This window comes from Dendronephthya gigantea, unplaced genomic scaffold (genome assembly GCF_004324835.1).
Source record: "Dendronephthya gigantea isolate DGI-Jeju-01 unplaced genomic scaffold, DenGig_1.0 000005F, whole genome shotgun sequence".
In the NCBI taxonomy this organism is placed as follows: Eukaryota; Metazoa; Cnidaria; class Anthozoa; order Malacalcyonacea; family Nephtheidae; genus Dendronephthya; species Dendronephthya gigantea.
The window spans coordinates 1,167,191-1,179,709 of record NW_021163015.1 but is presented as its reverse complement, the minus strand read 5'-3'; the positions used below and the strand labels follow the sequence as shown (position 1 = coordinate 1,179,709).

Here is a 12,519-nt window from a genome sequence, read left to right as displayed (position 1 = left end):
ATATATCGCCATGAGGATGACATCACACCCGGATAACATGCATGTATTAGAGATTTTTTTCATTAATATAAAATGTTATACAGATTCTGGCATAGTCATATAGATGTGTGTGCGTGTGTGTGTTTGATAGATATTGTGCAAAGAATGTAATTTAGATCGAAATAATAATAAGGTAGTAAAATATTATGTTAAATCTTAAATACCAATTTTTGTCGTACTTAAAGCAAGGAACAAGAGATATAGAAATATATGAAGCCTACTGGATTATGTGATTTATGCATGTCTGCCATTGAAGGCTATTGTTTGCATAGTTTGTATCAGTGTATACTTGCGTATGTTTGTCTCTTAGTAATGCAACTGCAATAACATGTGGTGATATCTTATAATGCGGTAGTTTCAGCTATTTACATTCTTTCTATTTACAAAACGTGTATTTTCCATATACAATGGTATGTACGCTAATTTATCACAAAATATAGAAAACAAGGATAATTGTATATTTACATCAACGTTTCCTACGAGGCTTTACAATTATTAGTAAATTTATAACCGAACCTAATATTTCGAAAGCCGCAATGGACCCGATCAGGTCAAGTTTAATAAGGACAAGAGAGAGGAGGAAAAAGAAATGGAACCAAAGAACTTAGAGGAAAGGTTTGCCATTCGAGGCTGTATTTTTTGTATGTATTAATACATTCATGTTTGTCTCGTACTTTACAATCTAGATTCAGAGCTGCTGTGACCCTAAGAATATAGAGTTCCGAGAGATGGAACCAAGGAAGAACCTATAATATGGAATCAGTATGTTTGCCATTCGAGGCTATAGTGTTTGTACATATGTACACATATACATGTTTGTCTTATATTACATAATTCAGAGGCGTAGTGACCCAAGAGTAGAGTCCTGAGAGAAAGAAACAAGAAAGAACCTATGGGATTATGCTTGCCATTCTAGGCTATAATGTTTGTATGTATGTACACATCCATGCATGTTTATTTTATATTAATCTATATTAAGAGCCGCAGTGACCCAAGAATAGAGTTCCGAGAGATGGAACCGAGGAAGAACCTATGGGATTATGTTAGCCGTTTGAGGCCATATTGTTTGCATGTATGCACATATTTGTCTTATTTACTATAAATCTATAATATGCACATGTTAATTTTTCTTATATTACAATCTAATTCAGGGCGGCAAGTGGCCCAAGATTTATATAGCGTTTCGAGAGTGAAACTAAGGAAAAACCTATGGGATTATGTCTGCCATTTGTGGCTCAGTTTTAGGCTTATGTGCATTGCTTTTTAGCAATTTCTTATATGAAATGATGATGTATAACAGTTGTGACTAATAAGCCTAGTTAGTGATGCAATTTGTTTTTACCAACCCAAACTTTAATACGTCCTACGCGCAAGCGCGCAGCCCTAAACGCAAAGCCGGATCTTATAACCGAATAATTTTGATACTTGCATGCACACAAATTCATTATACATGCATCATGCTTAGCTATGTTCCTGGTGGCCAGAACTTACAACTCTGATTCTAGAAAATTGTTCATAGGTCTACAGTTGAAAAACCAAGCAATTTTTCGTGTGAAATCACACCATGCCCTGCATGCACATTTTTTGACCACCAGGCTACTCTAACCTGTAACGATGTCGGCGAACATTGTCGTAGCGCTGTCGTTTTTGGCGTCGTTTTTGGCGTCGTTTTATGGCGTCGCTTTACGGCGTCGTTTTATCGCGTCGTTTTATGGCGTCGTTTTATGGCGTCGTTTTGATTCATAGGTAACAGCTTAACTGAGCATTGGATTTATAATATATCATCAACCTGAAATAGAATGAAAGATAAAAATAAGCAAACTATTTTTTTTGTTAAATAGTCGCACACGTAAATGCCTACACGAAGCATGCAAATTAAGCCGAACCTATTTTAATAATTAGGAATGCAGCGTGATGAAAAATAACTTTATGATAATTGCAAACCAACTTCTAGACGTCCCGCATTAATTGTTAATACAATTTTAGTGAAATTGAATTGAGGGCTACCTTTAAGGTAGTTCTATATTTTCAACCGTAGTCTGATTTCAACTGTGTTGTATATAACTTCTTCCGTCTCACAGTAGAAGCATGCATTTGCAAACAAATTTGCATGCGATTATGCATAAACTTTGTCCTCGTGTATAAACTTATCGACTATTAATTTTTTCATTTTAGTGCATGGTATTTAAGCATATTTTACTATTGTTGTAACTACCCATTTTATCGCTTTATCTTAGATGTTTAATTGCCTGATACTTACATTTTATTCATGAACAGGTTTATCGTCAAATGGCTTTCTGCTGGACTCGCTAAATCTCAACCTGAAATAAAACGAAGAGTATAGCGATGAGTTAAAAAGTTCTATTCAATAAAAGAAGCATGCGAAAACTCGCGTTGAAGCGATTATTCAGCGGAAAGCACGTAGTCCGATCAACTCAAGCATGCAGACACGATTATTTATAGACATAAATTACCTGTTCATTTAAGCAATACAAGTGTGAAAGAGCAGCTTTGGACTTGCTGTCTCCCCAACGCGAGTCATCTCGGACAATTAATCTCATGGCGGAATCACAATCTCGTAATTTTGGGTGGTGAAATTCTTGCGTATGCCTGACCACCGCATTTCCTCTTGGCTTTACAGTGACTCTTAAACTCAACCTGAAAAGCATAAAAGGCAACGTCAGTTTTGCTAAGGCCTAGCTTCAGAAATCAATTCGAAGATATTACTAGTTTGTTTGAAACTAAAAAGCGAAGGTAGGTGGCCAGGATGTAGGTGGCTAGATTGGCTAGATGGCTAGATTGGTAGGTGGCTAGATTGGTCGACTAATCCCATGCACGATTAAAACGCCTGTAAATTCACGAACAATGTAACGTACAATTATTACCTTTTTCATTTCACCAGTAAGTTCTGAGAAGAAGCTAGTCGTGCTCTCTCTTCAAAGGCGAGTTATCTCGAGCCATTCAAAGTCAGCCACAATTTATCGATCATTAATCCCTTGTTCATAAATTTCATCGCCTGGCTTGGCTTTACGTCGTCAGAATTCTACGTAAAATGAATAAAAAGACAACGTTAATGTTATAAGGAATTCTTCAAAGCGAACACAAGGCAAAACACGCCTTTCAAGGGGCATTTTACACGAGGTGAAATCGAAGCATGTTCAGCGGAAATATTTCCCCACTATTTTGATAAAGCAAGCAGATCTTCGTAAAGCAAAAGATCATTACCTGTTCTGACACCAACGATTGCGCGGAAAAGATACTGAAGCTCTCTTCTGCAGGTATATAGACGGACGGGAACATTGATAGCAATTTCAGACGAAATTTTCGAGCGTAAAAGCAATTTGTCCTTATACTTCGAAGACCAGCGCTCATATGATGCCTCAAGTTTGAGACAGCGCTAGATGCATCATTTTACCCGCTCTTCGGTTTGGAAAATAAAGCCATGCTATTGGCTAAGCACGCCTGTTCTGACAGCTCAACTATGCTTCTGATTGGATAAATCGTATATTTTAAATAATATGATTAATTCTTCTCCTGAAGTGAGGAAAGATTGACAGTGAGACGTGAAGCCTTTTGAAATTTTAAATGCCTGCATGAGCATGATTGATGAAGCCAAGTACAATGGCTTTAATTCTTTTGTAAGGGGGCTCAGGGCTGTCAGTTCCAAACGTCGGTAAACAAGTAGAAACAATAGATAACCATTCCACTAAGAAGCCTGAAAGATACCGTACTTCACATGTTCTTATACAGGGTGTATCAAAAAAAACGCAACCACTTAATATTCATGAATATCTTCTTTGTTCTACAACACAAAAGACGTTTGGCCCCTGGAATGCGAGAAAGCTTATACTGATCATATTCTAGCGGCACAATCGTCGGTAAACAAAGTCGGGTGCGTAAACCAACGAGCTGAATTGAAAGTATTTAACGAGTAAAATTTTATTTACAATTTATCTTACAAGGTCGACAGTTAACATTCAAGTTATCATGCACGACAATAAAAACTCGTTGTTCGGTTGTTAGCTACACCATTATTAGTTTAGCTGATTTGACTATTAGCAGTTGAACTGTACGATTAGAAGCCATTTTAAAATCCCAGGGGCATAAAATCTATTGAGCTTATAAACAATATGAATTTTAGAATATTAAGTGGTTGCGTTTTTTTTGATACACCCTGTACATGTATATTCTTCAGTATCGGCAGAGACCGGCGAGACCTTCTTTGACTTTTCTTTCTTTCTCGATCAATGTCATTGTATAATGTAATATATAAGAATAAGCTTCATAACAAATGTCATACAACTCGTATTGATATGCAAATTTTAGAATATAAGTAACTAATTTCAGCGCGCTATTTTGCGTAAAGTTTCTTGACTAGCAAGCGCAATTTTGCAAAATTAAGATAGACCAGGCTTTTCTCTGTTGAATGATATGTTTTTTGGACCAAATGGAGAATTAACTAGCTGAGACGTGCTGGTTTGTTTAAATATCCTCAGTGAAAATCGCATATCTCTACAGTCTGTTCTAAAGCTAAACAAATTAAAAGAAAAAGGGCCTCCTTTTCTTAAACAATGCGAATAACAATGAACTATGCAAAGGCTACCGATAATAATGAGTGTTGAATTTCAAGAGTTTTTTACCGAATCTGCAGAAGTGGAATATGCGATTTTCATCATAAATTTTAATCGTTCCTGAATATAACCAGGAACCAACGTGGCTGCCGCAGCGTCTTCAAACAACTTCGCTTCAAATGTGGTATAACAACTGCCTAAAATAGACAAAAACACTCGGTTCTCGACTTCATGACGTTTCGACCTAAGGGCCTTCGTCAGGGGAGACGGTATCACTGTCACACACTAATTCTCCTGACGAAGGCCCTTAAACATTGTCAAGTTAAAATAAAAATCGTTATAAAGAAAGCAAGAATAGTTGAAATTGCCGAACTATGGCTTATTGTAATGATAAATACACATTTGCGTACAACTTGGGTCACTGGATAGCATAAACAACGAATGTCGCTTCGCCAGTGCGGCGTAGAACTAACTTATGGTGTGTTCCTGTCAGTTAACTTTTCGTGCTATTCAGTTTTTAATTTCCTTCTCAAACGGCGGTAATCTCAAAAAGGGGATAAAAAATGAAAGAAAAGGGTGAAATAAATTTAAAATGTCACCCGCTGAGGGGGTGGCTTGCCGTCCTTTGTTTCTATTGGTCGCTCAATTTGAAGAAGAATTCTCTTTGATCTGATTGGTCGATGAGAAAATTGAATTTACCCGGGGGATAAAATATTACAAATGGCGATAGAAGAACAGAGCGAAGGGCCGACGTAAAATGGAGAAATTTTCGAATTTGAAGGCCGCGAAAAGTTAGAAAAGCTTTGAAAATGAGCAAAAGAGAGGCTAAGGATCCAAACGCTGTGGTGTTGATCCGCCGGCTGCTACAAATCATTGATTTGGGAATGATTGAAGATTTACAAAGTGCCGAACAGACGATGAACGTGTCACGAAATCTGGAAATTGCTGGAGATCTTGGCGTCAAGAAGGGCAAGAACTTCTTCTCGAAATCGAGCGAAAAGATCAACAAAATCTTGCATAAATCAGGTGAGCTGTCAACAGCTTTTGAGAATTCGGAAATTTGACACCGGAATGATTGCATGATTGCAATACTGAGGGCAGATATATTTAATGTCGGTGTCTATAGTCAATTGTATTATCAACAATTTGTGTCTTTTGTTGCCTTGTTCAGTTGAATTTTGAAATGTTTATCTACATAAAAAGTTCATCATATTAACGGCTGGACATTGTACATATATTTCATATTTGTATTCAGATGACATATTTTGTTTGGTTTTATCGTGATGTTGGCTCGCGTGCAGTAATAATTATTGACCGCTTGACTGACTTCTGTAGTGGAACCATGCGCTCTATGCAAATCTAATTGTTTAACTCTTGGCAATGATTGTGTTGGTCCAAAGATCTCTTTAACACTCTTTCCTGTGAGGAGGGTTCATGCACATTTTGCTCTTTAAAATTCAAATAATATTTTTAAAATTTATATGAAATTAAAATGTTTTATAACATAATCAATAGATAATCAATGGTACCTGAATTCCTCCACTACTGTCAGCTATATCAGCGTAATCTGAAACAGTAAACATAAGTAATGCACAATCACTAAGTTTTGTGTTTTGCACTTTTTGCAGCAACAGTCAGAAGGCAAAACTGTTGGTTTAAGAGTACTGTACAAGTTTGTATCAGTTTACAAACAACCACTCATGTTTTTGACACCTGTAAACACTTAGGCCCCTTCAATCAACACCAGTGACAGATTTTTCTCATAGGATTGAGAGTTTGAATTCAAACTTGGGGTGGCATGAACATGCAATCACCTTTTTGTCGCCAAACTCCCAGTTCGTATTTTGCTTTTATACCACCTCAATTTTAATACTCAAAACTTAAAGTGACTTGTGTTGTTGTTAAATCAATATACAGCTTTATGGAGCAGTTCATGATGGCTGTCATCACAAAGATCACATCTTGGTAAATTTTAAAGCGATTGCCCCATTTTTTCGATCTTACCCCTGCAGTGTATTAAACTACTTGGCACATTAGGATCCTAATTTTCTTTAAAAGAACCGCGAAATTTTGCCACGTTAATACTTAGTAATAAACGTTTTTAGCCAAAATCTAAAACAGACAATAACCCATCCGACAACAGTAGAAACAATGCATTTCAAAACATTTAAAAACACCAGGGTGATTCCAGATCATAGAATTTCCTTCCTGGACATGTTTCTACAGGAACCTGAACGACAAACATTAAAGCGTGGCCTATTGTTCAAACCTTAATGGTGTATAGTCGCATCTTTATTGTTTTTCTAAATTACCACTCTTTAAAACTGCGTGCGATTATTGGAGCCAATTAGTATTCTATAACCGTCGTTGTAACAACATGTCACAGCGCCGTCGCAAAAATTCTCTATTGTCCCTCAATGATGACTCGAGGAAACCGGTTTACAAGCATAGAAACGTTTGGAGAAAATCTCGTGGAAAATATAGCTTTGGAAATGTCCATGAAGCCATTTACAGTGAGTATGTAGTTGATGGGTGGGGGAGGACGATTAGCGTGAGAAACTTCAGTAAGATTTACTATATACGATGTCTAACTGAGACCGCGACGTTTCTTGTGCAACCTTACAGCAGTTTAAGTGGAACGTGTATTGTGCAGTTTACGCATTTTAACGTATTTTTTGGTAGTGCATTTTCATTTTACATCACATGCGTAGTGCGTAAATGCTGATGGCGGTTCCCTTCTTTGAAGCAGTTAAAAGAAAAAGATGTTATCGCGAGTGTCTGACGAACTCGTTGCAAACACTGTTTCCTAGCTTTGTATGATTCTATAGCCTCCAGCAATGTTGCTATCTGTACCGTTGCTATCTTGCAACTTGTTGTATTAAAACCTGTTAAAATAAACAACTGTTGAACCTCATGTCTGGGTTCAAAAATTAGCCTCTTTTTTACGCTACGCAATTAACTATACGGCAGTTAAACCATGCCCTTGGCATGTCAGTTTTGCCTATTTGCTATCTTGCAACTTGTTGTATCGAAACCCGTTATAGTCAACAACTGGTGAACCTTATCTAGTTTGAAAATTATCCTCTTCTTTACGCTACGCAATTAACCAGGGCAGTTAAACGAAGGCCCTCAGGTCGAAACGTCGAGAAGTGTTTTGTCTATTTATAGGCAGTTGTTATACCCCCTTGGTATGTTAGTTTTGCCTAGTCATAAACATGTTCAACACGAGTAACTTCTCGTCAGATACGAGGCAGAACAAATAACAATTCTCGACTTTTCGAAAAGGACCTCAGGTTGAAACGTCGAGATTTTTTTCTGTCTGATTTACTTTTAGGCTATAATTGTTATATACATGTATGAATTGAAGTACAACTTCAGGGGCCAGTTGTATAAAAAGCTAGTTAACTTTTAACTGTAGTTTAGGGCAGAATTAGCCAATCAGAGTCGTGTATTTCTGAGTTAACTAGTATTTAACAATGCAAAATGTAGTTAAAGAGTTTTATTGCGTACGACATTAAAACACACGTGAGTGACAGTTACAATCAGCGCGCGGCCCCCTGCCAAGTTAGCGTGCTTTACAACGTGTTAATGGCACGTAACAGACCTTTCTCATATAATGACGTCAATAGCCTGATATAGCACAACGCTTTGTTGGCCCGTTAGTTTTGCGCGACCAATCAAAGCTAGCTTCTTCACGTGCTTGGCAAAGGATGCTTGATAAGTTCTCTTCAGTGATAGTGTATTCAGTGAAAGGTCTTTCCCGTAAGCTGTAACTAAAACTCGGAGACCTTGTTAATCGCTGCATGGCTTCTGTCGCGAAAACCTTGAAGATTACGTGAATCTCAAAGTTTCACGAATTCTTCAACAAACTCACTGCCTGCCTCAATTCAATTATCGTTTTCCTTCTTCAGGACCTTCGCCGATTTTTAATCAACCGTTGAGCGAGGCCAATGTTCACAGAGTCTCCGTGCTTATCGACTACCTAAAGAAACGTAAGTATCATTCGAACTAAGTTTCTTAATAAACGATATTCCTAAAACTCGATATTGACTCAAACGTACGTGGAGAAGTTGATTGCTGCATGGATGTCTCCTTTCGTGATCTTTTGAATGAACCAGGATGCATTTCTCTTGTTTGATCAAGTTGAAGGTTTTCTAAACCGTAAACAATGCTTTTCCAATGAATTTATCTCGTTTGATCAAGGTGAAAGTCTTCTAACAACAATGCTTTTTCAATGAATTTCTCTCGTTTTCCAACAGACGTAAACGCCGAAGGAATTTTCCGTATTTCTGGCAGCAAAAAACGACAGGATGAACTCAAACATCTACTCGACAAAGACATGCAGATCAACTTCGAGAAAGATACTTTCACGGAGCACGATGTTGCCTCGATATTGAAGTACTTCCTCGCGGAGTTACCTGAGCCCATCATCACCAGCGCTCATGTGAGAGTGCATATGCAAGTTGCCGGTAAGCCAGCTAACATGCAGCACCATTTTAAAATGTTCTCAATATGCAAAGCTCAAATGTCATTTTTTTATATGATATCGCTCATATAGTAAGTGGTCATTTTCAATGCATGGATATTTCGGGGCCGTATTCGACACTATTTTGAAACTTTTTAACCATAGCATGATTGGTTCGTTAGTTTTTGCGTAGCCAATCAAATGTCATGACGAGAAACGGCTCTATTCCATTCCTCTGTAGATCTTGGTGACGAGGAGAAACAGATCAAAGCATTGCAGTTGTTATTTCTCCTCATTCCGCCCGCGAACCGACATCTTCTCCAGCAGCTGCTGGAGTTACTTCATGAGATCGCGAACATCAAGGAGAACAAAATGAGCGCGTGCAGCCTCGCTCTCGTGTTCGCCCCAAGTGTCATTCAATACAAACACGTAAGTGAGATTGCTCTCTTCAATCCAACAACTTGTTATAGACTACACCAAGTAACTGCCAATTGGCAAACGTGTTTAAGAATTAACCGTACTGTGATGTTCAAGGTTTCAACTGATATGCATTTACAGCGCTATCCTAGTATCCAAAGGTATCCCAAGTATCCATTGGTACTCCAAGTGTCCTTCGTATCCAATAAAATAGCTTCGCTTTAAAATTTTCAGAAATCCTCGTCTTGTCTGAGCGTAGTTCCTGAGGATATCACGACGTTCACAGGTGCATTGGCCTTCATGATCGAGCACGTGAAACATTTGTTTCTGATACCGGACGACCTCCTGCAAGAAATCGAGCTTCAGAAATCGAAGAATTTAGCTCAGGTAATAAAACCTGCAACGCCGTCTTCCCGCAAGGTAAAGATAGTTTTAGACTCCCGCTAAAGTTACACCATGGGGAAAGACGAATCAGGTTAAACCTTTGATGTGATGGGCTTTTTACCTCGCCTACCCGGGATAATTCGCTCCATGTAAACAGGCCTAAACTATCATGAATAAGAGGTGTAAATGAGAATTATAAATGAAATCAAAAGAAACTGAAATGGACTATTTCCTCATGGCGTAACTTTAGTTTTGTAGTGTAGTTAGTGTAGCCGAGTTTTGACTCGTGTTAAGTTTAGTTGAATAGCTAGACGCTAGTTTAATTGTATACTCCTGCAGGAAGTCAACTTAGTTAGCCCCTTAACATTTCTCATGCATGCAGGACTCCTAGGAAAATCATTTGGGTGTTCCAATTAATCATTACTGACCAATCATTGGTCCATGCTTTGAGCTGTGTGTAATCGTTCATATTTCCATGCAGGATGTCGACACAGCGGTAGTTCGTAAACCATTCTGTGCACAAATAGACGCCAGGTTATACAGCACTGCAGGGAGTAAAAACACAGCAGATGCGTTGGTCGATCTCTACACTCAAATGGCAGCCATGGAAGACACGCCAATGAAACGGCAATTCCTTCAAAAGGTAAGCTAACTTGCCCCCCTTTGTTGACTGCAATACAACAGCTGAGTACGTGTCTTTCTGCAAACCATTACAATTGTTTAACTAACAAAAAGTGGAATAAGGTCAGGATTATCGCTCATTTCATTCGCACAAACGTCTGTTTAAACGTGCGATTTCCTCCGGGTTTTTCTTCTTTTGATAGATGTGAACCAGTCGATGAGATAAAGATACTCTTATTAGGGCACTTAGCCACTTATACATCGGAGTATTCATAACTACTCGCTCGTTTGCATCTACCAAAAGGATTTAAACCGGCCTTAATACTGCACTGAGGCTGCTGAACGGCTTGAATTGTTTTCAAACTTTTCTCCGGAATTGAGGTACAGGATTTACTTGCTCATGCAAGCTGTGCTTATGTTTCTAGTTTGCACAGGTGTATCCAGGAACACCGCCTTTCAAACCGAAGACAAAAAAGGTGATTAGTGCAGCATCATTATCAATATAGTTCAATTGGTCACGAGCGCCGGGGGATGGATGATTTTAATCAATCGATATAACTTGTCATTTCTTTTTTGCTCCAGTCAACAGACGAAGAACGTAAAACGACCTTCACTGCTCCAAAAAGGCTCTCGCCTCGCTTGCGTAATCCACTGCAGTCTGTAAATCGGACTGAAACAGAAAGTCTTTGCGACAGCCCGACCGGAAATTTCAGGCCATTTATCACCCCGGGCAAGGAGAGTTGTTTCCAGAGAAAGACGGGAGATTTGTCACGAAGGGATCTAGCCCAGGTGGGTAATCTTCAGTTTTCCACGTATTTGGGCGGGAAAACTTGCCAGCTCATCATAGTTTTTATACGACTACAGGACAAATAGAAATGTAGTTAACTTGAATGTTTTGGGAATATTTCAAATTGTGGGTACGGAAGAATAATTTTCTATAATTCCACCGATCTATTTAGTCTAATGGTGCACTGAATCTGACACTCAGTTCGGGGGTAGTACATCAACTTGCATCAGCCCGCGTCAATTTGCATTAACTCGTATCAATTTCCATGCATCAACTCGCATCACCCTACATCCACTCGCATCAATTTGCATCATTCTCCATCACCTTGCATCAACTCGCATCACCCTACATCAACTCGCATTAGTCTCCATCACCTTCCAACAACTTGCATCATCCTGCATCAACTCGCACTAATTTGCATCAATCTCCATCACCTTGCATCAACTCGCAACCTCGGGATTTAAATCAAACTAACGCAGTTTTCATTTCGTGAACTTGCAGACACCATCAACGCCGTCTGGTAACTTCCATCGTCGCTCACCATCAACAGGCAGCTTTCGAAATCCTTTCAAACGAAAGAGACGTACAAAAACTATCGGCAGTTCCAGCGAATCTTCGTGCGACGACCTCTCAAAACAATTCACCCCCAAACCGAGGCGGACATCGTCCAGTTCGGAACTGGAAAAACCTGTTTCCGTCCCTATCCGAGCAGCTACGGCGAAGAAGGCGAAGAAAAACGCGCCAACAGTTATGCCTGTTATTAAGAAAAGCCTAACAGCTGGGGACAATATTAGAAAGCTATATTCCACACCAATGAATTCAAAACGGATCAAGCCTTTTCCAGCATCGGCTGCGAAGTGAAATCCCATTAGCAAATTGTAAAAAAGTTGTAAATAAATGTAATCGTTCTTTGGGTATATGATTATATCATAAATTAAGCCTGGTTCTGCCTTGGTTAAGAACCAGACCCTAATATATATACACATATAAATACTTCTTAAAAAAGGTTCTTTGTTTGATATTCCGATAACTCTGTTCGAATAGATGTTATTTGATATTGTTTGAAATAATATTTAAAGGAAAATGTGAAAAAATAACTCAGTATTATATCGGGCTATCTTATTTTGATATTTGTTATGAATTTGAAATTTGATAATAAATATCTTTGAATACTTTTTTTGTGAATAAGATCTCGCGGCTACCTAGCCCAAAGAGTGGATAATATGGCCTGGCAT

The 12,519-nt window shown here is 38.5% G+C and overlaps 1 protein-coding gene across 2 annotated transcripts; it reads left to right on the top strand.

Moving 5' to 3' along the window:
- Positions 1-5,337: 5,337 nt before the first annotated feature.
- On the top strand, positions 5,338-12,393 carry LOC114516089 (rho GTPase-activating protein 19-like). 2 transcript variants are annotated; one of them, XM_028535462.1, is made up of 9 exons: positions 5,338-5,636; positions 8,522-8,602; positions 8,870-9,079; positions 9,317-9,504; positions 9,727-9,879; positions 10,358-10,519; positions 10,923-10,973; positions 11,080-11,286; positions 11,786-12,393. In XM_028535462.1, exons 1-9 carry the CDS (start codon positions 5,420-5,422, stop codon positions 12,143-12,145), a joined length of 1,629 nt encoding a protein of 542 aa, XP_028391263.1. In that variant the 5' UTR covers positions 5,338-5,419; the 3' UTR covers positions 12,146-12,393. The 2 variants fall into 2 exon arrangements, with proteins under 2 accessions (XP_028391263.1, XP_028391262.1); XM_028535461.1 differs by having other exon boundaries at positions 9,727-9,912.
- Positions 12,394-12,519: the final 126 nt, after the last annotated feature.